This window comes from Orycteropus afer, unplaced genomic scaffold, assembly GCF_000298275.1.
Source record: "Orycteropus afer afer isolate SDZICR_OR568_19922 unplaced genomic scaffold, OryAfe1.0 scaffold00373, whole genome shotgun sequence".
NCBI classification, from domain to species: domain Eukaryota; kingdom Metazoa; phylum Chordata; class Mammalia; order Tubulidentata; family Orycteropodidae; genus Orycteropus; species Orycteropus afer.
The window spans coordinates 3,212,356-3,240,035 of record NW_006921960.1 but is presented as its reverse complement, the minus strand read 5'-3'; the positions used below and the strand labels follow the sequence as shown (position 1 = coordinate 3,240,035).

General features: G+C 38.2%; 1 protein-coding gene across 1 annotated transcript in view; it reads right to left on the bottom strand.

The window, feature by feature from the left end:
* The window catches only part of TPR (translocated promoter region, nuclear basket protein), a 91,298-nt gene that overhangs the window by 9,352 nt on the left and 54,266 nt on the right, over positions 1-27,680 (bottom strand). Inside the window, exons 40-48 of the mRNA XM_007953143.1 lie at positions 26,323-26,520; positions 25,367-25,498; positions 25,059-25,149; positions 22,266-22,450; positions 19,576-19,644; positions 19,370-19,464; positions 4,062-4,168; positions 2,201-2,296; positions 1,912-2,068 (exon numbers count right to left, since the gene is read on the bottom strand). Of these exons, the coding sequence (XP_007951334.1) occupies positions 1,912-2,068; positions 2,201-2,296; positions 4,062-4,168; positions 19,370-19,464; positions 19,576-19,644; positions 22,266-22,450; positions 25,059-25,149; positions 25,367-25,498; positions 26,323-26,520 (1,130 nt within the window). The remainder of the gene's footprint in view (positions 1-1,911; positions 2,069-2,200; positions 2,297-4,061; positions 4,169-19,369; positions 19,465-19,575; positions 19,645-22,265; positions 22,451-25,058; positions 25,150-25,366; positions 25,499-26,322; positions 26,521-27,680) is intronic.

The following is a 27,680-nucleotide window of genomic DNA, read 5'->3' as shown; positions in this document are numbered from 1 at the left end:
TTTTTTTTTTTTTTTTTGCTATTATTTTCTTCCCCCTATGAGAAAGAATTTTCATTCTTGAGACTCATAGGAGGTGTATTATCCAGATTTTGATAAATCCCCACACAATTTTTATAGACAACAGATTACTAAGTAACAAGTCATAATTATTAATAATATATCAGTAACTCACAATGGGCTCTAGCCCAGATGGGATAAGCTATGGGTATGTGAAATTCCTGGCTCAATGGCTACAACTCCATCTTTCTCTCACTGAAGAAAGTGTATCAAAAAGCAAGTGAGAGACATAAAAGTACAAGAATAATCTGCATCTGCTCCAGTTTCTACATTTATAAACCTTAGTCCAAGTATCAGCAAACAACTTACCTGAGAGAGATCTACCAATGACTGTCCTGAAGTTGAAAAGTGCTAGTGAAGTGTAAAGAATTTCAGATTGGAGTCACACAGTGTCTGTTACCAGTGTCTGTTACCAGTGGTAAACCCTAAGCTAGTTATTTTAACCGGGTCTCAGCCTGAATGCTCTCATTAGTAAAATGGAGATAATATTTCCCAGAAATAGTGTTCAGATTATAAATGACTTATGTAAAATCAACTGCATATATGGTATGTGATTAGTGGCAGCCAGTATTCTCAATAGGGTCCACCAGGCTTCTGGATAGCAGTCAAATGCTTTAGGCACTATGCCACCAGAGCTTCTGTCAAATTATGTAGTACTGTGTTAGAGAAAGGAGCTCCAGTGGTATAGCGGTTAATTCCACTACTAACCAAAAGGTAAGTGGTTCAAACCCACCAGGCACTCTGTAGGAGAAAGATGAAGCAGTCTGCTCTGTAAAGATTTACAGTTTGGAAATCCATGGGGCAGAGTTCCACTCTGTCCTATAGGGTTGCTAAGAATAGGAATTAACTCAATGGCAGCATGTTTGGTTTTTGGTCTGGTGTTGGAAGAGTAACAACAGACCTGCTTTTCCCCCTTATATCCAGGAGCTGGCCTGCAATTATTCTACAAAAGTGTCATTAAGTACAGTTCTTGAATTCTACCTAGGAAATTTGGTGGATACTTCTAGCTTTTAACCATGCAGTATAGCCCGACTTTCTCATTTTATGAAGAATTATGTTCTACTCTTAAAAGTTAAAAAAACAAACCTCCAAGACCACTGGTTCTTTCCATTAAATTACTCCACTTCCTTTGACTTAAAACATGCAGATGATTTTTCATGAAATACTTTTGTTAAGCTCTCTTTAAAACTGATGAGTTGAAAATGTACCTGTGTTGAAAACTACTACAAAAATCTCTAATTTTTATGAAGCCACTTTCTCAGACACCAAAGTCAAAACACACATAAATACTGAGGATTACATGAAAGTCCACTACTAAATGGAAAATGAGTCATTTCCTAATATTCCTAATTTTCACCAAAAAGCTTCTTTGGCGGAGAAAAAGTTCAAGGAGCAACTTTAATGGAACAATATCAATGCTTTTAAAGAAATACTTTGTCCTAGAATGTATCATGGAATTTTCAGGGAGATAACTGTTTCTAAAATTTTGTCTTCTACAATACTGATATATCTGGTATTCAACAGGCACAGAGCACAAGTTACCTGGAATGAGGGAATAGTATAGGTGAGTTTGTTTTACTGTGAAGACAATAAATACTGGACTTATTCCAAATTTAGATGAGCATGAATATTGTCTCATCTGTTACTGGCTTCTCAACTGTAACAAATTAACACAGATAATATGTATAAAATCTTTAAGTTCTAAAATATATTATTAGGTGGAAAATTAGTTTTTCAAAATAAATGGCTTGGTTTATGTATTTAATAGGATACTATCGGAAAAACAGCTGAATGGACTGTTTCCTGACTTAAATAAAAACACGTAAAATGTAAATTTACATAGTAAACACTTACCCTTCAGATTCTGCCTCTACAAATACTTCATCTCCATCATCACCTGCTGCTGTTTCATTTGTTGTGGATAAAGTGCCAGTGGATGTTGTCACCATTGGGACAGACTGAGAGGCATGTTCTGAAGCATCAGAAGTAGCACTCTCAGTAAATACAGTCACTTCAAAAATAAAACAAGAAAAACAATTAAAATTTAAGTTTGCAGTTGTTCCAATTTTTAGCCAGACAATATCTCATAGGTTCCCATCTTACCAATGAAACACAAATCCATAAATCTGCCTTTGATACCTACCCGGGGCTGCTACTTGTAGAGGAGTGGTGGGAACACTTCGGCCACCAGACTCTTCTTCATGAGCTAGGAAGAGGGGTGTTTCATACATTCCTAAACCTAAAGAAAATGCTGAATATTAATGTCTGGAAGAACATAAATCTGCAACATCCTTGGTGATCTGAAAGAAGAAAATTACCTGAGATCTACAACTTTGTTGAAGTCCATAACTTAATTAGTCCATCAAGCAAAATTCAATGTCTCAAACTTTTAATATAATTTAAGCAAATGTCAAAACCAAAAAGCCAAATACACTGTCATCAAGTAGACTTTGACTCATAGCGACCCCCATTGGGTTTCTGAGGTGGTAAATCTTTATGGAAGTAGATTGCCCCATCTTCCTTCCATAGAATGGCTGGTGGTTTTGAACCACCAATCTTCTGGTTAGCAGTCAAATGCCTCAGGCACTGCACCACCAGAGCTCCTTAAGCAAATGTTATGCTTCCTAATATTAATTAAAGCACCCTTGAAAGTTAGCTAAAAACACTGCTTTTATAGTTTCATACAAGTTAACTTTATATATTGAGTACTCAATTTATTAGATTCTATTCCTCACCAAAACTGAAATATAGTATTATCCCTCTTTTAGGTTTAAAGAAACTAAAGTTCTTTAAGAGGCTAATAAACTTTCCCAAGGTCACAAAGCTACTAAGTAGGTGGCATTCCAACTTAAGCCTAATTCTGACTCCCACATTGATGAATTGCCCTATTAATACAATGTCACATAAAATTTGGAAATGATATGGAATCAACTCACAATTTCTTATCGGCAGAAGCCTGCCATATTAAAATGAACCTCCTAAATACCAGGAAACATGACATATTATGTGACCCTAATGAAAGCTACAGATTTATTTTTTGTCTTGAGCTTTTTACAGAAGTACTATGTGTACTCTCTTTACATACAAAATGCCAGACAGCTTCTTAGAAAGATTACACATGTATGGATTTAACTTGGAAATCATTTTATTACTTTCACATATTTTTATCATTTTTTTCTTATTTTTAATAATGGTTTTTTCTTCTAACTAGTTTTATACATTTAGCTTGGAACAATTACAAATACCAAACTGTGAACAGAAAACATGCTGCATTCCTTCCAACAACTTTTAACTAGTTGCTTTTCAGCTGATTTTGACTCATGGCAAACACAGGTGTTTCAGAGTAAAACTGGGCATAGGCTATGACCCAGTAGATTGCTAAGTCTTTCCTCTAAGTTGCCTCCAGAATGTATTCACCCAGCCTATCTTTCAGCTAGTAGCTGAGCACTTAACTGTTTTACACCACCGAGGGATACCTTGTAGTCCCTATGTATGTTTATTGGTTCAACAGTTATTTCTTACAGCACATACAATACTATATACAAGGAGCCAGAACGGATACAAATGTAAAATCCTGTCCTATGACCAAAGAACTCTGAACTTTGTTGGAAAGATAAGATTTGTAGATTAAGTAGTATGCAATTAAAAAAACAACAACAAAAACCCATTGTCATCAAGTCAGTTCCAACTCACAGCAAAACTTTAAATAGAGCAGAACTGCCCCATAATTCTAGTTCCCAAGACTGCAAATTTTTACGGAGGGAGACTGCCTCATCTTTCTCCCATGGAGTGGCTGTGAGTCTGAACCACCAGCCTTTTCGGCTAGCAGCCAAATGCTTTAGCCACTATGCAACCAGAGCTCCTACTGTTTAGTAAGTATATGTATATTATGACTTTTTTTATATTTATACTCATGTGTTGTTTCCTGAAAATATGTTACAAAAGCTTAATAAATACTACATGCAAATCTAAGCAATCCATGGCTTTATTTAGCTATTTATTACCTCCTTGAGAAGCAAGCTGGCCAAGATCAGAGTGACTGGAACTAGTTTGTGGCATATCTTCAGGTGGTCCAAACCGGAATCTAGGAACACCAGCAACTTGTGGGGAGCTAAATGAATAAAAATTAATTTAATATAAAATTTAAATTTACTCTGTTTATTGTATTTTTTCCTCACAAATGGCATGTCCATATAAATAAAGCATGCATACAAAATAACAGTCCAAAATGACAAAATTATGCTGAAAAGTTCTGGCATACAGCACCCATGCATACATCACACATATCTTGTGACATCTCCAAAAGTGAATTTTGGCCTCATTCACCCTCATTCAATTGTCTGAAAATGTTACTTTTGATCAGATTTATATAATAAACATCTTAAGCATGGTTAAGAAGTCATTGTAAACAAAAAAGAAACAACTAAAACTGTGTATTTGTTCTGGGGCAATTTGTGGCCAGGACGTAGAACAGTGGATTTGTATCCAAGTACAGTGCACTGAAGATGGGTGGAGGGTCAGGCAGAGGGTCAAGCTAGAGACCATGGTCTCAGGGGATATCAAGTTCACCTGGCATAACATACAATACACAAAAACACTGCTCTACATATACATTGGTGAGTAGTGCCTGGGGTCTTAAAACCTTATGAACAGCCATTTACGATGTAACAACTGCTTTTTCCTCATCTGGAGCAAAGAAGAGTGAAGAAAATCAAAGACGCATGGAAACAATTAGTCCAAGGGACTAGTGGACCATGGGAACTTCAGCCTATGTGATCGTGAGGCCAGAAGAACAAGATGGTACCTGGCTACCACTGTTAACCACTCTCTGGAAAGAGACTGAAATAGGAGGTCCTGGATAGGGTAGGAGAAAAATATGGAACAAAGCTCAAAATCATTAAAAAGACCGGGCTTACTGCCTGACAGAGATTGGTGAAACTCCTAAGACTGTGGCCCCTTAGTCCTGGAATTGAACTTACTCCCATGGCTTAACTTTCATCCAAACAATAGATAGGCCTAAAAGGTGAACAATTACACCAAGTAGGTACACTCCTGAAGACAATCAACCATGGGAGATCAGAAGGGCAGCACATGTGCAGGGAGAAAGTTCAAAAGGCAGGAATGCACAGGAAGAGGGACAAAGGGAAAAGGTAAAGGTAACCCATAGAAAGGAAGTAGGAAGAGAACTATTATGTTGTGGGGACTGCAATCAATGTTATGAAACAAAATGTGTATGAACTGTTGAATGGAAAACAAATTTGCTCTATAAATTTTCACCCAAATTACAACAGAAAGTTTAAAAAAAAAAAAAAAAGGCACATGTGCAGGCAGACTTATTTTATCTGAGTGAGGGAAGCACAACCCCTATGCCTACAGTGCTCTATAAGCCCTGCAGCACCTGTGTGGGCAAGAGATTAAAATGGCCTGTGTGGTCGGTGGCCAGTTGGCTGGCAAGGCAGACTGTGTGTGGCTGTGGCACACCAGCCTCAACTATCTGAGTGGCCTCTTCAGATGGGATGCATAGACTGGAAGGGCTGTTTCTGGGACAGAAAAACTGATCTCTTCCTGCATTGAAGAAAGTAGTTTGCAGAGCAGGGAAGTAGTCCTGCTGGGAGAGATGCTACTTTATAAAGAGACTCCAGGGTAGGATGTTGAGGGTCTGCTGCTGGGAGCCAAACCTGTATATCAACAGGTACCAAGACAAAGCCTCAACATTAAATGTATTAAGACAGGAGGGGGGGGAGGGAGGGAGGGAGGAAGGAAGGAAAGAAAAAAAAAAAAAAAAAAATTTTTTTCAAAATATCAGCTTTCAATGAATAGCATAATAAAAATCATCTGTGGTTTAGATATAAGTTAATTTCTAGCTCTCCTGAACTATGGCTCACACTTCACTCTTATCTACTAGACATCTCCAAATAGGCATACTGAAAGTAACTGAAATTCAAAATGAGGGAGACTTCTACAGAGATGGAATAGGCAGACAAGCTACACAGATCCTTTTCAACAAAGAAACAAGAAACCAACTGAAACAGATGCATATGATAATCCTGGAACCCTCACCTTGGAAGGGAACTATTAATTAGTGGAATAAATACAACGGCAAATAAGGAAATAAGGAGACAAACGGAGTTGTAGACTGTCAACTGCCCTGACTGCATAGCCATTTTGAATATTTGCAAGTGGCGTTCCGGTTGGGATAGCAATCTGACAATAGGCTCTGCATACCAAGGAATGCATGGACATCCACACTAATGGCTGGTGACTAAAATGGTGCAATACTCCCCTTGTATACCACACCCTCCCAGTCAACGGAAGTGTGGCCCTCTCCCATGCCCACCACCTTCTGGATCAGCAGGAATTCCATCCAGATGGGGCATCCTAACACCAGCTGCCTTTCTGGACAGGCAGGAACTGGTTCCAGCACCAGGCACTCTGCTCCAAGCTGCCTTCTGGGACAGCAGCACTGTATTCTAGGAAAAGACTCCTTGTCCCCCGAGACATCCTCTGGATCAGCAGGAATTTCATCTGGGATCGGGTACTCTGTCCCCAGTGCCTGCTGGGTAGGTAGAGCTAGTTTTCTATCAGGTGCCCTGCTCCCACCTGCCTTTTGGGCCAGCAGGAACTACTTCTGGAAATAGGGGTCCTGTCCCAAGATGCTTTTTGAAACAGCAGGAACTTCTTCTGGGACCAGATGCCCTGCCTCCAGCACCCTTTTAGGCCTTCTGGAACTATGTACACTGCTCCCTGCCACCTGCTCATCCAGTAGTAACACGATCTAGGTGCCATATCCCCTTAAGATTTCTCTTTTATTTTTAAGAGATTCTTTTTCTTTCCTTCCATTTTTATTTCATTTTTCCTTTTCTTTCTCTTCCCTGGATCTTGTTCTTTTTCCTTATTCCTCTTATAATTCTTCTCATCCTTGCTTTTCTTTTTGCATTTTTTCAAAGTAGTCTCTTTCTTTTCTTTTTTCCTTCTCCCCAGATTTTGTTTCTTTTTCTCTTTATCCTTCTTTTTTCTTTCTGTGGTTGTTGTTTGTTTATGCTGTTTGTTTTTATTCTCGTCTTCGATTTTTTTTTTTTTTTGTCCCATCCAGCAAAAGACAACCACCACAGTTACACAACCCAATCACATCTGTATCTCCTACAGCTCCACCCAATGAGCAAGGACACTACCTGATTCTGATTCTGCACTAACTGATTGCCAAAGGGGCAGGGAGGCCACATCTTCTGACCTCCTTCATTCCTCCTGCAGCACCCATCACCTCTCAGCTGGGTTCGATAATTCGCTGCAGTGGCCACACATAACTCAGATTATGGGGTTTATTAGGGAAGCAACAGGCTACAACTCAAGTTCAGAAATGCACTCAGTCTCTTGCAACCAGCCATCTCACTTTGCAGACAGCAGTCTCTCTCTCAGCAGTGTGTTTCTCACATCTCTCTCTTAGCAGTGCACGTCTCTCATGTTTCTCTCAGCAGCACGTCTCTAACATCTCTCACTCAGCAATGTGCATGTCTTTCAGGAGTGTGTTTCTATCGGCAGCACGTCTTTTTCAGCCAGCAGTCAGAAAGACTCCTTCTGCCTCTAACAGGGCTCCCTTTAAGCCTGGCAGAGTGGTCAAACTAACCAATCCCAACATCAGAATTCTATACACCTGAGAAAAAGAACACTTCCAGAAGATTGTTTTCTGTCACTCTCAACAGAAATACCCCATGGGGATAACATTAACAATCAGAAGCTACTCAGTTGCTCATGGCAAATTCCACATGGAGTTTACAAAGACTTATGGCTAGAAAAGCCACATTATGTAATTTACTATACTACACTGCTCAACGATAAATGGCAGCCAATATTGGCCCAATCTGCTCTCAACTGTTCCACGTGAATAGCAAACAGAGAACTGTGCACACATTTTCATCCTCTATCACACCCACCAGAAGACAGGGGGTGAATGCCTAACTGCTGTCAAACTAGCAAACAGATTAGCACACTAGCCCCACTCACTCAGATATATAAACTAAAAAAAACCCAAAAATTAAAAAATAAAGCAAAGATGAATCCTTCTACACATACAGTACTGCATTGTCAGTGATGGCAAACACTGATCTACAGGTGGACAGATAGGTGGATAGGCTGAACTATTAGGTATGTCTACGCAAGGGGGAATGTGCACATGACCGTGTACAGGATTGGCACACAATGTTTCTACAAGTGTATTTTTACATTCTCAGGAGCTCTGGTAGTGTAGTGGCTAAGGCACTTGACTGCTAACCAGAAGGCCGGTGGTTCAAACCCACCAGCCACTCCTCGGAAGGAAATGGAGCAATCTACTTCCGTAGTGATACTGCCTCAGAAACCCAAGGAGGGGTTGCTATGAGTCGGGTCCGACTCGACGGCACATAACAACAACAACAACAAGAATTTCTAGGTATATAGCAGAGCTCACAAGGGACAAGGTTATAGTCACTTCTGGGTCACAGACAGCTACCCAGAGGGAGCAAGCAGTTGGACCTGTGGGTTTGGGACCATAGTCCCAGGGGACATCAAGCTTAACTGGCATAACACACTACACAAAAACATTGTTCCACATCCTACTTTGGCGAGTAGTGACTGGGATCTTAAAAGCTTGCAAGTGGCCATCTGTATGCAACAATGGGCTTCTCCTCGTCCAGAGCAAAGAACAACAAAGAAAACTAAAGACACATGGAAACAATTAGTCCAAGGAACTGGTATACCATGCAATCCTCAGTCTATATGACTATGAGACCAGAAGAACTAGATGGTGCTTGGCTACCACTGTTAACAAGTTGGAGGGCAATCTATGTAGGAGATCCTGATAGAATGGGAGAATAATGTGGAACAAAACTCAAAATCATTAAAAAAAAGGGGGGGGGCAGTTTTGCTGGTCTGATAGAGCCTGGCAGAACCTCTGAGACTATGGCCCCTAGCTGCCCTTCAAGTCTGGAATTGAACCCACTCTTGTAGCTTCCAGCCAAAGACAAGATAGGCATATGAGCTAACATTTACATTTGGTAGATCCACTCCATGGAGAGATCAATCATGGGAGAATAGAAGGACTGTGTATGCACAGGAAGACAGCTCAGTGAGCAAGAGTATATGGGAGGGAAGGATACAGGAAAGAGGTAACTATGGGGAGGAAGTGGAAAAGGAGCTGTTGCATTGTGGGAGATTGCAGTCAATGTCCTAAGACAAAGTGTATGTGAACTGCTAACGGAAGATGAATTTGCTCTGTAAACTTTCACCCAAATCAAAATAAAATAAAAATTAAAAAAAAAAACCAAAAAAACCCTGGGTAAATCACATCAACATACAATTACCAATTAAATACAATAACAACATCACAATGTCTTGGAGACAAGTGACAATCCCAGTTCAAACAAAGACAATAAAGCAGTTGTGGTGCAGTGAATTACCTGATACGGCTTTTCTAGCCATAGTCTTTGTAACTCCCACTAGATTACTGGATGAGACCATGCATATAAGGTATGTAGTACTCTGATGTTGGGACTGGTTACTTCTCTCACTCTGCCAGGCTTAAAATGAGTCTTCCTAGAGAGGGGGCTCTCACTGCCATCAAGAGAGAAGAGCTGGAGGTGAAGTGGAGCGTACTCTTGGACCTGATATCCCTGCATTGGACCTCCTTGGCAGAGATACCTGGCACAGAGACGGTGGCAGTAGAACCAAGAAGCATGAGACAGAGTGGTAGGCTTACCTAGCCCACAGAGCGAGGAAGCTGAGTGCCACTGGGCAAGAGTCCTGCTGGCAGAGTGGGGTGCATATAGGTATATCTATTGGTAGAGCTAAAAAGCTTTGTTAACACTTGGCCAAGCAGAGCAGGGGCCAGGCTGAGAGGCATGCCTAAAGGCACAGCAGAGGGGAGACTGTCCTGATCTAAGAACTGTATCTTGTACATGTTCCTGCACCTGAATTACAGCCTGTTACTTCCCTAATAAACCCCCCATAATTTTGAGTATTGTCTGTGAGTTCTGTGTGGCCACTGTAATGAATTATTGAACCCAGCAGAGAAGTAGTGAGTTCTGAGGTACAGATAAGTGGTGTCAGAATTGGCAAAAAAGGTTAGAGGATGGTTGGTGTCATGTCTGGCCTAACAGGAATAAGCCTTGGGCTGCTGATGGTGATTCTGTCTCCCTCTTGTGAAGTTAGAACATGTCAGAAGATGCTGCCTCCATGCCCTTTTTGCAGCAGTATAAACAACGGCCTAAAATACAGAGCCAGAAAACCTCCCCAAGGAAGATGTGGCACTGGAACAACGTGATAAGGAATTCAAAATAATTATATTTAGGTACCTTCAACAGATTGTGAGACAGATCAAGGACAATACTGACAAAATCAAGTAAAACATAGATAAAACTCTGCAAGAATTAAGGAAAACAATATTAAGAACTGACAAAATAAATGAAAAATTAGAAATCATACAAAAACAACAAATAGAAATATAGAAGACTAATTCTAAGATTTCAGAAATACATGACACAACGAAATGGCAAAGAAGTAGAACTGTATCAATGGAAGACAGAAGTAGTGAGATTGAAGACAAATCTCTCAATATTATTTTGTTAAGTGAACAATCAGAAAAAATAAAATAAAAAAAAAGATTTACATGGGACACTGTCTATAGGAATAATCTACGTATGACCAGAATTCAATAATCAGAAGAGAACCTCCCTAATATGATGAAAGATAAGATAGACATTCAAAAAGTTCAACGATTCCCAAACAGGACAGTCCTCACTTAAAAATCACCAAGACATACTTTATCAAACTTTCTAAAACCAAAGACAAAGCAAGAATCCTGAAAGCAGTTCAGGAGAAATAAGAAGATACCTACAAAGGGCAACCAGTAATACTAAGCTCTGATTTCTTGGCAGAAACCATGCAGGCAAGAAGGCAATGAGATGACATATATAAAACCATGAACCAAAAAATCTGCCAAGCAATTATATACCCAGAAAAACTGTCCCTCAAATATGATGGCAAAACAGGACATTTTTTGATAAACAGAAATTAGGGAATCTGTAAAAGTAAGACCAACTTTACAAGACGTGCTAAATAGAGTCCTTCAAGACAGAGAACCAACAACAGCAGATAACAACCAATGACTAAACACACATGACATAACTCAGAAACCAAGCCAGATATAGATGCATGTAAAGTAAAATAAATTTACAAAACTGACAACAGGGAACCAGAGATGTCAATTTCTAAACAAGGAGAACTGCAAACCAAAACCAGGAAATAGACAGTGTTAGCTACAGAACTTTCAAATGGAGAGGAAGTCAAGATGATTTTGAGACAGAACAGATTGCTTTAAATATGGGAAGAAAATAATACATCACAGGATAACTTCAAAGAAAACTAATATACATTCTCATCAAATAAAAAAGAGGAAAGGGATAATATTTAGCAAATACTAAAACAGCAGCAATGAAGGAAACATTAAAAAAAATTCTTAAGCAGAAGTTCAGCACAGAAAATTATATGGAAAAAAAAAATGAGCAACACCACAAAAAAACACATAAGAAAATGAAAGCAATAAATTCATACTTGTCAATAATTACAAAGAACGTAAATGGATTAAATGCACCAATCAAGAGACAAAGAGTTGAAGAATAGATAAAAACTGTAACTTATTAATTAATATGCTGTCTATAAGAGATACAACTTAGACACAAAGACAAAAATACATTGAAAATCAAAAGTTGGAAAAATATAGCAAGCAAACTAAAAATCAAAAAAGTGCAAGGGTGGCAATATTACTTTCTGATTACACAGACTTTCAGATAAAACCACCAAGGAAGGAAATCATACAATGATTAAAGGATCAACTGAACAAGAGGAGATATAACTGTAATAAATATCTATACATCCAATGAAAGAGCCCCAAAATACAGAAATCAAACTTTTATAGAATTGAAAAGAGAAATAGACAAGTGCACAATAATAGTAAGAAACTTTAATACAGCACTTTTAATGAAGTATAGAACTAGAAAGAAACTTAACAATGACACAGAACTAAACAATACAATCAACCAACTTGACCTTATAGACATAAATAGAGCACTTCTACCCAACAACAGTATAATATACATTCTTCTCCAGCACACATGTAACATTAGCCAGAATAGACCATATATTAAGGCACATAGCAAGGCTCAATAAATTTAAAAACACTGAAATATTGCAAAGCATCTTCTCAGATCACAATGCTATATTAGAACTCGACAGAAAAAAAAGCAAACATGGAAATAGAATAACACTCTGCTGAAAAACTACTGGGTAAGAAAATAAATAAATAAATGAAATTAAAAATTTTCTGAATCAAATGAGAATGAAAACAAAATATGCCAAAATCTCTGGGACACAGCAAAAGCACCATTCAGAAAGCAATTTATAGCAATAAAGGCACACATATCAAAAAAGAAAAAAAAAAAGCCAAAATCAATACCTTAACCCAATATCTCCAACAATTAGGGAAAAAAAGCAGCAAAATAAGCCTATAGTCACCAGAAGAAAAGAAATAATAAAGATTCAAGCAGAAATAAATGAAACAGAAAAACTGTAGAAAGAATCAATAAGACTAAAAGTTGGTTCTTCGAAAAGATTAACAAAACTATAACAAACCACTTGGAGCTCTGGTGGCACAGTGCCTAAGACATTTGACTGCTAATCAGAAGGCTGGCGGTTCAAACCCACTAGTCACTCCTTCGAAGGAAGGTTGGGCAATCCACTTCCGTAGCGATACTGCCTTGGAAACCCAGAGGGGTCGCTATAAGTTGGATTCAACTCGACAGCAGTGTTTGGTTTGTTTTGACAAACCACCAGCAAGTATTTTTTCTCTTTGTCTTTTTTCACCAAATCCATAAGCTAATTTAACAGCAACAGCAAAAAGATGCAAATAACATTTATAAGAAATGAAATGTGTGTCATCACAACAGAAATAAAAAAGATAATATCAGTATACTATAAAGAACTGTAAAGTATTTGGCTGCTAACCAAAAGGATGGCAGTTTGAAGCCACCAGCCATTCTACGGAAGAAAAATTTATAGTCTTGGACACCTTTTGCGGCAGTTCTACTGTCAAAAAAAGCCTCACTATGAGTTGGAATCAACTCAATGGTAGTGGATTTGGTTTAGTTTGGATCATGAATTCCTGTATTTGGAAACTTCAAAATTTAGAAGAATGAACAGATTTCTTGAAACACACTATACCTACCTAAACTAATATAGATTGAGGCAGAAAATCTGAATGGACCTGTTAAGTAAAGAAATAAATGAATAGGTCATAAAAAAACTACCAATAAAAAGTCTGGGTCTAGATGGCTTCACTGGTAAGTTTTATCATTCATAGAAAAGCTAACATCAATACTACTCAAACTAATCCAGAATACAGAAAAGGAGGAAATGCATACCAAAGCCAGGCAAAGACACCATGAAAAAAAGAAAATTATAGACCAATATCCCTCCATAAACATAGATGTAAAATTCTGAACAAAATCTTAACCAACAGACTCCAACAACATTATCAAAAAAATAATACATCATGATCAAGTGTGTGATACATACCAGGTATACAAGTATGGTTTAACATTAAAAAACGTAATTCATCACATAGATAAAACAAAGGAAAACAACCACACGATCATATCGATACATGCAAAGAAGGCGTTTAAAAGAACCTAATACCCATTCCTGAAAAAAATGCTGAATGAATTAGGAATAGAAGGGAAATTCCTCAACATAATTAAGGGCATATATACGAAACCAATGGCAAACATTATTCTCATGGGGAGAGACTGAAAGCATTCCCCTTAGGAACAGGTACCAGACAAGGATGTCCTTTATCATCATTCCTATTAATATTCTATTGGAAGTCCTTATCAGAGCAATAAGGCAAGAAAGGGAAATAAAAGGCATCCAAATTGCCAAAGAAGAAGTAAAACTATCTCTATTTGCAGATGATATGAGCTCATACATAGGAAATCCCAAAGATTCAGTAGGAAAATTACTGCCACTGCCATCGAGTTGATGCCCACTCACAGAGACCCCCTTTGGGTTTCCAGTAAATCTTTATGGAAGGAGATTGCCAAGTCTTCCTTCCAAATTGATAGTTTCAGCAAAGTGGCAGGGTTCAAGATCAACATATAAAATTCAGTTGAATTCCTTTACACTAGTGAAGAGAACTCTGAAATCAGCAAAGCAATACCATTTACAATAACCACCCAAAAGATGAAGTATTTAGGAATAAATCTAACCAGAGACATAAGAGACCGATACAAAGAAAACTACAAAACATTACTGCAAGAAAACCAAAAGAAATGTACATAAATATACATGCTATACCATGCTCATGAACAGGAAGATTTAACATCATGAAAATATCGTTCCTACCCAAAGCAAACCTACAGATATAATGCAATACCAATCCAGATTCCATCATCTTTCTTTAAAGAGATAGAAATACACTAATCATCAACTTTATATGGAAAGATAAGAGACCTTAGATAAATAAAGCACTACAAAAGAACAAAGGAGGAGGCCTCACATTCCTTGATCTCCTAACCTACTATATAGCCATGGTACTTCCAGCCTGGTACTGGTAGAATGACAGATACATAGACCAATGGAACAGAACTGAGAACCCAGAAGTAAATCCATCTACCTATGGATGAAGAGTTGATGTCTGAAAAAATGCCAAAGTTATTTAAGTGGGGAAGAGATAGTCTCTTTAACAAACAGTGCTGTCAAAACTGGGTATTCGTTTAAAGAAAAATGAAACAGGACACATATTTCACACCATATAAAAAAACGAACCCAAGCTGATCAAAGACCTGAATGTAAAACCCAAAACCATAAAAACCATACAAGAAAAAATAGGGGCAGACTTAAGGGCATTAATCCAGGGAGTAAATACATTATTGACTGTAACTAAAAATGTACAAACATCAGAAGATAAAATATATATATGACTAGGACCTCTGAAAAATTAGACACTATACACTTCAACAGATTTCATCAGAAGAGTAAAAAGAATACCAACAGACTTGGGAAAAATTTTTGGCAACCATTCAACAGAAAAAGGGCTAATCTATAAATAGACAGATTTATAGAAAACTTAAAAAATTGATAGAAAACTTAAACGATTTAACAACAAAGACAAATAATCCAACTGAAAAATGGGCAGAGGACATGAATAGACACTTCACCAAAGAACAATTTGGGTAGCTAACACACATGAAGAAATGCTCACAATCCAAAACGAGATACACAGTGACACTAATAGCAAAGTTCAAGAAAACAGAAAACAACAAATGCTGGTGAGGGTATGTATGGAGAGAATGAAATGCTCATACACTGCTAGTGGAACTGTAAAATGGTGCAACCACTACAGAAAATGGTGTGGTACTGCCTTAAAAAACTGGAAATAGAAATATCATATAATCCACAATAGCAAAAAAGATGGAAACAACAACCTAAATGCCCATCAGTTGAGGAATGGATCAATAAACACAATGGAATACTTCCTAATATTAAAGAACAATGATGAATATGCAAAGCATCTCAAAACATGGATGAACTTAGAGGTCATTATGGTGAGTGAAACTAATCAATCACTAAAGGGAAAATACTGTATGAGACATTTATTGTAGACAGTCAAGAAAAGGGTTTTACTAAAAGAAATACTCTTTGATGGTTACCAGGGGTGAGTGGAAAGGCAGGTTAAACCAGTAGCTAGAGGATAGACACACATTAACTTGGGTGAAGGTGAGGAAAAAAAATTCAACATGAGCCATCACAGAAAGAGAATGAAGTCTTAAGACAAAATTTTGTCTCAATTTGCACTAACAGTTTAGTCATGGATAAATACTGTCACTTCTCTGGCCTATTATTTATCTGAGATCGTAAGATAATTCCAAGGTTTATACAAATTCCACTACTAGATGTCCAGAAACTTGTTTGTTCTTGTGTTCCTTGTCTTAATACTATCTTCCATTCTCCTGTTCATAATCTTGGATATAAAACTCAGTAATATCTCTCTGCCTACTCCTTACCCTATCCTCCCTTAGCTAGCCAGTTACTACTGTTTATGGATTATACTTCTATGGTACTCTTTACTCTATTTCTTTCCTATTTTAATATTACTGCTTTAGTTAAGACACTACTTTTTATTGGCCATTTTTCAACTTGCCTCCACAATTATTCTCTTAAGGAAGAGCCTTGACCTCTGCTGAGCTATGCCACAGATTTCCTGACTATCACACTCACAATCTTGGAAAGCTCTCTGTTACCTAAAAAAATTAAATTCCAACTATTTTCTGAAGGCACTTATGGCTGTCTGTTGATAAGGCTTCACTCAACTTTTTCAGTGTTATCTTTGTCAGATATTAAGAACGCCACTCAATATCTGAAATAAAAAGGCAAAGTTGAATTTATCGTTATTGTAATAACAAAAAGCTATGCTGGCCAAATATATTTCCACTGAGTAGAGTCAACTCCTAACCTTATATAGGGTTTTGGGAAGCAGGGAATTTAGGTTATTACTGGCTTTTTGAGGCTTAAGAGTTTGACATCTGTAGAAGCATGGTTATTCAAGTGAGAATGCTGTAGATTGGCTGGTACTCAGAAGTGTGTTTACTGGAGTGAGTTCCTGACTGGCTGATTATCAGAAGGGAGGAGATGACACCTCAACCTGACAGCTAAGTCGTGTTATGGTTGACCAACTGAGCAAGTTTAAAACTGTTTCTTATGACATGCTACCTCAGTTCCAGAGCAATTCATTTTTCCCAAGTTTGTAGAAAATGTTCTCATCTTCAAGTACATTCCATTATCAGCCACTAATTCAGTCACAATTAAACATGTGTACTTTGATGTGTGCATCAAGCTAAAATAATTTATCACTGGCTCTGTGTGATAGTTAAGTTTGTGCCAACTTGGCTGGGCCTGGATGAGTGGCTGGGCAGGTGGATGTAGTATTCCCCATGATGAGACTGGTAATCAAACTCCATGATGGAATCTACTGTGAGCAGCTGAGTAGCTGCCCTAGGGATGTGGTCTGCTTCCTGTATATAAGGAGAAGCCTTGGGGATAGTCTCTAGCTTATGGCATACTTGAATCCTGAATGTAGCCGTGTCATTCAGCAGCCTGCCACGCTCTGCTGACCTTGGGACATCAGTGGACTTGAATGAATGGCCTACCGTGTGGTTTGGTAACATTGAGACTGTGCCATTTTATTTGTCGACCTTGGGCTTGTTAGCTTCAGCAGCCAGTAGCTGCCTGAGTGAAGAGATGCCTCTGGCTTCAGTGGGCTGGGAGCTGGAGGCAGAGCTGAAGCCCAAGGCTGAGGGGCTTTCACTCAGCCCCTAGAGCATGGCACTTTGAACTTGCACTTCTAGCCTCCCAAACTGTAAGGGAATAAACTCCTGTTTGTTAAGGCCATCCCATTTGTGGTATATTCTTGTCAGAGCAGCACTAGGTAACCAGAACAGAATATGATACTAAGACAGTTGGGTTCTGCTCTGACAGTTACCTAAAATATGGAAACAGGAGTGGAGTGCATCCTTGACCCTAGAACCCTGGCAGAGACTCCGGCATATGGCATGAGACAGCAGGAGCAGAGTCAAGAGACCAGCATAAGAGATAGCAGGAGGACAGCCAAGAGACCAGCATGACAGATGGCAGTAGCAGAGCCCAGAGACTAGCATTAAACAGCAACAGGCATATCAGCCCACAGAGGAGAAAGCCGGGTGCCAATGGGTAGGCGGCTTCCTGGTGGAGTGCGTTGCCTTCAGGCATTAATTGGTAGAAGAGACCAGCTTGAAATGGAGTAGCAGCTTGGCCAGACCACAAGGCAAGAAAGCTAAATGTCCTTTGGGGCAATAAGATTCCTGGCGGAGTGAGTTGTCCTTGAGCATTAATTGGCAGAAGCAGAGACCAAGGAAATGGAAGCAGAACTGCCTCAGCCTGAAAGGGTAGGACCATTGCCTTTAGAGGTGGAACGATTACAGCCCCCTAGGTTGCAAAGAGTTGGACCACCACCAACTTGGTTCTGGATTGTGGGGGTGCTCGTTCATGTGAGCCAGTGGGATGGAGCTATAGCTGCTGCCCAAGAGTGAGGGGGCAGGGCTGCCATGCCCAAGAGGGAGAGGAATGGGGCTCGCCAGGCCAAGGGAGTGAGGTTGCCACTTAGAGGAACTAAGGGACTGGAGCCACCCAGTGGAGGAGATCTGTACAGATACCACTCAATGAAGATCTGTACAGATGACAAGTTGACAAGAGATGAAATTGTGGTAGTTATGTTTGTGTGTCAACTTGGCTTGAGTTGGTTGAGTGGCTAGGCAGCTGGATGCAGTATTCCCCATGATGAGACTGGTAATCAACTCCATGGTAGAATCTACTGGGAGCAGCTAAGTAGCTGCCCTAGGGATGTAGTCTGCTTCCTGCATATAAGGTGAAGCCCTGGGGATAGTCTTTGCCTACGGCATGCTCAGACCCTGTAGGTAACCGTGTCATTGCTCAAGAGCCTGCCATCCTCTGCCGACCTTGGGACTTACAATGGACTTAAGTTAATGGCCTGCCATGTGGCTTGGTAACATTGGGACTCTTCCTTTTTACTTGTCAACTTTGGGGCTTCTTAGCCTCAGCAGCCAGCAGCTGTCTGAGTGAAGAAAAGCCTTTAGCTCCAGTGGGCTGGTGGCAGGAGGCAGAGTTGGACCCCAAGGTTGAGGGGCTTTCACTCAGCTCCTAGAGCCTGGCACTTTGAACTTGGACTTAAAGCCTCCAAATTGTAAGAATAAACTCCTGTTTGTTAAGGCCATCCCATTTGTGGTATATTTCTTGTCAGAGTGGCACTAGGTAACTAGGACACTCTGCTTACAGCAGACTTTTCATCCTTCAAGAGAAATGGTATAGTATGTAAGTAACACATGTTATAGAGACAGACTGCCTGGTTTGATACCACAAATTATCACTTCATGACTGCCTGACCTCTAGCAGGTAATTAACACTAGCAGCAGAATTAAGTTTTAAACCCAGGCATTCTAACTCTAAAGTCTGTGTTCTTTTTTAGCACTGTTACACTGCCTTTAAATTTCAAAATCCTGATGGAAGCAACTGTATTTTATTCACCTCTATAAAAATTTTTCCCCAATAATATATCCTTAATCCTTTCACACACAGTGGAGAACTCAACAAATAATGAGTTAATCAACTAATAAATAAATAGGGAAACAGGAGGAATGTGATCAGTCATACAATATGCTTCATTTCTTTAACTTACTGAATTGCTTCAGCAAATCCATCAGTACGATGTGGCACCACAAGAGTTGGGGTACTCGGAACTGTTCTGTCTTCATCATCAAAAAAATGCTGCTGCTAAAACAAAGACAGAAAACAGGACCTAAACAGGCATGACAAAATGCGTATGTACTACACATGTATTTGTTGTACAAACGAATCACTTATACATGATAGATAAGAACTTACCATGCCACCTATTCCTGGAGTCAACTGAAGGCCACGGCCTACAGACTGCCTCCGGGTCATCTGAATTCTCTGCGTGTCAAGAAAATAATTACATTTATTTTAGGGATTAGGCAAAGAAACAAACTCCAGGTATCAATAAATGTATAAAATAAGTAAAATGTTACATTTGTAATCATCAGAACAATTAGAAAAATTACCACTAATCTCAGAATAAAGAAACCAATTTTTATTTGTGGCAAATTCTTAATTATACAGATTCAAATTAAAACCATTGGTATTTATGACTTTATCTTATTTGTATGTAAACTAATTCTTATCTCCTTAGGTAGTACAAGGAGCTCTGGTGGCATAGTGCCTAAGGCATTTGACTGCTAACCAGAAGGTTGGTGGTTCAAACCCACCAGCCACTCCTTGGAAGGAAGGTTGGGCAATCTACTTCCGCAGAGATGCCTCCTCAGAAACCCAAGGAGGGGTCGCTATGAGTTGGGACCAACTCTACGGCAGTGAGTTTGGTTTTTTTGGTTTGGTTTATATAGCACAGTTAATTTCATGGTGTGTTCCTTCCTTCTAGCTTGGCCTTTATGACTCCTACTAAATGGCTGGTTGGGACTACACAAATGTGAGGTGCCTGTGGCACAACAAGGGGATTGGACTGCTTATTAATAATGTAAATAAGGTACATGGCACCCTTGTGGGGGGTGGGCCACGCAAATAAGCTTTATGGAACCCTAACACAGGGATTAGTCAGTTTTGCCATCTTGCTAGAGCCACCCCAGAGTTAGAAAGCGAGGAATCTTACTATCATCAAGAAAGAAGAGTCAGAGTAGACCATGTCTTTTGGGCCCAAGATCCCTGTGCTAAACCTCAATTCAGGAGACGGAGAGCTGTAATACTTTGCAGAGATGGCGAGATGCAGGAGCAGAGAAACAGTGGAAGCAGACCCAGCAGAACACAGTGCAGTGAGGCCCACAGAAGAAGAAAGCTGAATGCCTTCAGGCAGGAGCCTTGCTAGCAGAGTGGGTTGCCTCTAGGTACTTATTTGTGGACCTCACTGATCCATGGATTGAGAAAATTGAGTGCTTTCAGTCAAGGAGGCTTGCTGGCAGAGTGAAGTGCCTATGGACATTTATTAGCAGAGCTAAAAGAGCTCTGTAATATTTGTCCAAGCAGGGCAGAGGCCAAGGGACTATAGGGCCAAGAGGCCAAGGACCAGAGAAGTGTGCCTATGGGCACTGCTGAGAAGAGGCTGTCCTGATCAAAGAACTCTATCCTGAGTTGTTTCTATCTGCGTTGAACTCTATCCTGAATCGTAACCTGTTACTTCTGCAATGAACCCCATAATCATGAGTTATGTGTGAGTTCTGAGTGGCCACTACAAAGAATTACTGAACCTAGCAGAGAACCAGAGAATGCCTTGAGGAGGGACAGCTGATTTCAGAATTGGCATAAAGTTTGGAACTTAGAGGCATTTTTGACCACCGCCTCACAGGAATTAGCCTTGTGCTATTGATGTTGATCTTAATCCTTCTACCACTGGTGAAGTTAGAGGAGATCAGATGATGCCTACCCCACACCATTTTTACACCTTACATCTAAGTGTTAGCAAGGATGCCTTTCAATCTTAAAGCTGAGTTATCCTTCAGATTTCAAACAGTAGTAATGACTTTTTATAAATTGCATCCTAGTGTAGATGATTATAAACTCATCTGAGTTGTGTTTATTTTGCAAGATAAATACACAATTCTTTAAGACTTTATATTTTCAGATTAGGTTACCTTCACCAATGGTGTTTTCATAGTTGTCAATGTCCAATGTAATATGTTAGAGTAAAAAAATCAAGGTAGATTTTTACAGTCTTGTTTTTTTTCCCTGTTTCTGCAAAAATGTGTTAGAGTAAAAAAAATCAAGATAGATTCCTACATTCTCTACAGTCTTGTTTTTTTTCCCGTTTCTGCAAAAACATATGATTAAGAGATACTCAATCCTAATATAAGAAATGCTACACATAGAGGCATGCAAGCCTCTTCATTACATTTAAAAGAAAAAACTAATACACATACTTACAAACGAGGAAAAAACTATTAAGCAAGGTAGACTTTTTTAAAATGTGTACCTTAGAGAAAGAAAAATACAAACCAGATGATGCTGAGCTGCTAAAACACATTTTATTTTAATTAAAATCCAAGAAAATCTTTTCCAATTTTAATCTCTAGAAAAAATGGCCTTATTTTTAGTTGCTATGACTATAATCAGGAGCTCTGGTAGCATAGTGCCTAAGGCACTTGACTGCTAACCAGAAGGCTGGCGGTTCAAACCCACCAGCCACTGCTCAGAAGGAAGGTTGGGCAATCTACTTCCATAGTGATACTGCCTCGTAAACCCAAGGAGGGGTCACTATGAGTTGGGGCTGACGCGACGGCACATAACAACAACAACATGACTATAATCATTCCAATTTATATTCAACCTTTAGAAAGCCCTATATTTCTAAAGGTTATCCCATTTATGAAAATAAATTACGGTTATATTTCAAAGAAAGGAAATTAAAGAATAGTTTCAGTTTAAATAACTGCATAAAAATACGCCACATTTAAAACATTTGTTTAGTTTTTGAATAAAATGTATTATCCAAAGGAAAGAAAAGGAGAAAAAGCCAAGATTTTTCGAAGTTCATTTTGAATGACCAGTACCTGAACTGGTGGTCCTAGTTCTTGAGGTGGAGCATGAATGGTCAGTCGTGGGGGAAGTGGATGTGGTGGGCGTCTAGGTGACTGAGGTGCTCGAGGGGTCTGCCTTTCACATGCTGATGATGGCTGCTGTTCTCTAGAAATCTCCTGCGAATAAGAAGACTCTGCAGTACCTGTATTTCCTTCACCTATAGGGAAACAGAAGCTTAATTTGAAATGTTACGTTTACCACAAAACAACTTGGACAATCCTTAGAAGTATAAAACTTGCCACTATAAACATTTATCTTACTAATATTTTCAGAAGAAAAATAGTGAGGTCTGATGAAAAAAACATGGGCTTTGGACCCAGAGATAGTAGACATCCACATTTACCAGCTGTGTGGCTTTGGGCAAGTCCCTTCACCTCTTTGAGTCTATTTCTTTGGTAATAAAGCAAATGCCACCTACAAGTAAGGTTTTTCTCAAGATTTCAAATAATGGACATAAAGCACTTAGCCCAACACATAATAAAATATACATTTACTAAACAATGGCGCTTACTATACTTAAAATGGGCAAATTACCTTAAGGTCAGACCACCAGGGTCTCACTGTAATACCCCCAAACAGGGTGAAGGAGTTTGGGGAGAAACCTTGTAACAGTTTTAAATTTGATTTTCCTAAGTTTTAAATTTCAACAGTCCCTCAATTGTCTGGGTTGTCTACATACTTGGTAGAAACAACAGAAGCTGTCTTCCACCATGAAAAATTGAATAGGATATCACACAGAATTCAGTAGTTAAGAAGTATGGGGTCTTGAATTAGATCCTAGCTCTAACACTTAGTAACTGTGACATGGTTAAGTTATTTCTCTGTGTCTTAGATTCTTCTTTGTTATACTAAAACTCACCACAGTACCTATACCTCACAAATTTATTTTAAGATCTAAATAATTCAAGACAAGTAAAGTTGCTCAGAAATGCATTTAGTAGCTACTGGCCATGTATCAAATTCATCCAGAATTTTATCTACATCACTAAGGCCTATCTTTGCTTTATTACTTTCTTTCTCCTAACCAAAGAAATCTCTAACAAGTATATCATGAGCATTCTATTACATGCCCTGTACCAGGGAAAAAAAAGCTATAAACACTTGCCCTAAACAGACTTAACTTTTAGTGATAACACAAGAGGACAAAAAAAAACAAAAAAAAACACCTCTCTATATTCTAACTATGTGACACAAAAAATGGTTTATTTACAATACGTTTTATTAAACCTAAGTCATTATGCACCCACCAGTCACTCCTCGGAAGGAAGTTTGGGCAATCCTACTTTCGTAGTGATACTGCCTCGGAAACCCAAGGAGGGGTCGCTATGAGTGAGTCAGGGCCGACTCGACGGCAAATAACAACAACAAGAAGTCATTATGCAAAGGCAAAATAGCATCAATCTCCCTCTCTCCCTACATATTTATCTCCCTTAACACCTAAGAATTTTACTCTTTTATATGATTAACTTTTTTCTTATTGAACATATATAACTTATACTTCAAAAACCCAACCTACACAGAAACCTAGATACACCATTTTCTCATCAGTCTAAATATAGATGTTGTTGTTATGTGCCACTGAGTCAGCTCCAACTCATAGGGACCCAATGTACAACAGAACGAAATACTGCCCAGACCTGTGCCATCTTCACAATCCTTGCTATGCTTGAGCCCATGCTGCAGCCACTACATCAGTCTACCTTGTTGAGGGTCCTCCCCTTTCTCATTGACCTGCTACTTTACCAAGCATGATATCCTTCTCTAGAGACTGGTTCCTTCTGACAACATGACCAAGATGAGATGATGTCTAACCATTCTTACTTCTAAGGAACACTGCCGTTGCACTTCTTCCTGGACACATATATGGCTTTACTCTATTACCCTCAATGATTATTACCTGTACCACTTAGTACTGTTATCTTTAAAATCAGGATATTAAACTCAAAAAATGCTGAGTCATAGCAACCCCCATTGGGTTTCAGAGGAAATCTTTAATCTTTCAATCTTTATGGAAGCAGATCGACCCCATCTTTCTTCTGTAGAACAGCTGGCATGTTCAAACCACTGACATATTGGTTAGCAGCCAAATGTCTTAACCACTACACTAGCAGATCTCTTTGGATATTTTACTAGATACTCACTAATTCTTTAAATCACATTTAAAAACACTGATCTGAAAATAAAATCATTTTCTACAATTTTCATAAACTTTTACTAACTACCAATTTTCAGTGGGCCTATACTGAAAGGAAAAGTAGTATTCTTTCTTCTGTACATTTAACACAAAGTATGGTTTACTGGATCAAATACATATATATAGATAGATAGATATATCTACATATAAACATATTTTTTTTCCATTGAAAAAGCAAAAAATACTGCAAAGATCCAATATGCACAAAACTTGAAATATGTGGCTTCATTAGACTGACCTCTTCTGGTTATGAACTGCTACTACTGCTGTTAGGAGTCCGATGAAAGTTTTCCGTATAAAAAAGGAAAAACAGCAGAAATACATGGCATTTATAATACTTTACAGATTTTAAAATGTTCGAATCTTATAGCAATCAGAATGAAGTAGAAAATATACAATGACAGTAGCTTACTGTTATAAATAGACTTTTTGAGAGACTAATAGTGACAAAGCTGTAAAAGCCAATCTCTTGTCAATTTACTAAGCAAGTTTTATTACCCCCATGTATTACTAGAAACACTGAATTTTAAAAAAGAAAAAAAAAAAAAAACTGTAACTAAAATCATCTCACCACTGTTTTGAGAATCAGCAGCTCTCTGATGACTTTCACCTCCACCCATACTTTCTTCTGTTTCTGTACCAGGATCAGTCCCATCACCACCCTAAATATAAAATTGTGATGCTTAAGTCCAAATAGTTATCTTTAAAAACCAAACAACAGATGAAGTAAATCACACACACACAAAAAACCCAAAAAGCAATCAAAGGTACAAAAAGTTTTGCTGTTCTGAGAATACAGGCCTTTCAATATCCTTGAAAAACTGTAAATCTCTTCCAAGCAAATTCTTAAAGAATGGTCAAATTTCTAGCTAGAGTCACCTCAGCATCGTCAACTTCATATCCATCATTGCCATCTGCACTACCAGTTCCTTCATTACTGTCTTCACCCTCGTCTCCCATCCCTGTATCGTCTTCATCATCATCATCTTCTTCCTCATCTTCCTCATAATCCTAGTAGAAAAATTCCCAAGTATAAATAAAGATCTAGGATACAGCACACATGCTATGTGTATCTTGACACCACACTTAGAAATTTAAGTGACTCGGCATTGATCGGGAATAGGAGCTATCCTGAGAATGGTACGGGAGTTAGTCTTGTGGCACCAAATAACAGAACTGTGATGCTTACCATGAATTAGTTCAATAATGATCAATTCTGAATTCTAAATGTACATGAGACCTTTTTCAAAGATTAAAGCTCTTAAATGCACTCAAAGTGTCAAGTGGTTCAATTTAAAATAGTAGAGTTGAAGAAGAAAAAAATAAAATTATACCATAAGCTTTTAAGAAAAACTGCTTTATTAAGGAAAAAAAATCTAAGATGAGAAGCCATACAGAATTAAATCCCAAATTAAAATAAGTTTCTCTCAAAATATTCTTAAAATGAGGATGACACATCAACTATTTCTGAAATGAACTATGGGGCTCCAAGAGAAGAAAATACCATTCTGTTTCTTCTTTTTAATTCCAGAAGCCTCAGAGCTTACAACTAAAATCATACAAGCATTTAACAATAAGATCTAAGATTAAGTTTAATCGAGGACAAATCCTAAAGAGCTTAGCAATCAAATAAAGGACTGGGATTTTCTATCACTTGCTCTATGTTGTTTCACTGTAAAATGCTAATTTTAGAGCCAATCAGGATAAAAGAAAAGGAAAACAATCTATACTGGCAGGGAATCAGAATTTACTGGTTCACGCTTCAGTAGTCCCAAGGATTTGAGCATTTTCATCCAAGAGTTTAAAAATGTTAGATGATTTCAAACCAAATTCACCTCATGTTCTCCGTCATTGTCATCATCATCCTCTTCTTCATCATCACTGTCAATAACAATGACATCATCTCCTTTGCCCTGACCATCCTGGGATGAAGTTGTTTGCTGATCTGACTGAAGGGGTCCAAGATCTATTTGAAGAGACTGAGAAGTTTCTTCACTGTCTTCCATAGGAGTATAATCTCCCTGGGTGACACCCTTTAGAAAAACAAACAAACAAACAAACAAAAAACTATCAGTGTGAAGTTGTACATCAAAGTAAAGATTAAAGAATAAGCATATACCAGTAGTATTTTATTTTAAAAAATACAGTTTTCAAAAGCACAATTAATTTGAAATATATGCTAAGGAAAATAAACATTTGGGTTTCTTTAGTCTTCCTCATAGAAGACACTCACATATATAAAGAATTATATACACCTCTTTGGGCAACACTTCAATAAAAAAGAGAGCGGGGATATACACACACATACACACACAAATAAATGTGTGTTCAAAACTACCAATGTGATGATACTGTAGCTTAGTGCTATATAACAGAGAACAATTCACATCACAATGTAAGTTCCACAGTACTTTCAAATTTTCTAGTAAGCCACATTAAAAAAAAAAAAGAAAAAGCTGGTGAGATCCAATATTAAGTCAATATTACGAAGACTTAACCAATAAACTCAAAATACGATTTCAGCATGTATACAATCTCATAAAAATTACTACTCAGCTATTTTACTGTTTTTTTTTTTTTTAACTAAGTCTTTAAAATACTATGTGTATTTTACTTATAGGATATGTCACTATGGACTAGCCTTATTTCAAGTATTTAATAAAGAATATGATTAGCAAACAGTACAGTAGCAGATCAAAACAAGAAAAAAAAAAGAATACCTATGGTCCTGCAATATTAAATTTTTTCTTTCCCCAAACCAGAAATAATCTGAAAAACACACTGAATAAAATATGCCATTATCATTATTTACAAAGATATCTTTCCCCATCCCCAAAACTGATGACTATCCAAGGCCCTCAAAGCACATTAAAGGTATTAGGTATTAGAACAATAGGATCAATTTGTATACAGGGTCTGTGCAGCCACCAAAGATAAAAGTGAGATGAAGTATGTTGTTGGAGCTCAAATCGATCTGGTTTCATGGTCAACCTTAGAACTGTAGTAGTTTAGCCTGGGGTTGAGTGAAGATAGTCTTGTGGCTATACAGCGTTTCCAAAGTCTAATAAGTCACTGCATACAGTAATTGTTTCTATAATGAATCTTGGCAAGTCTCCCTAGTGAGGAATTGTTCTAATATCATAGTTTTATGCAAATAGCATATGCTTTGTATATTTTTTTTTTTTTTTTTTTT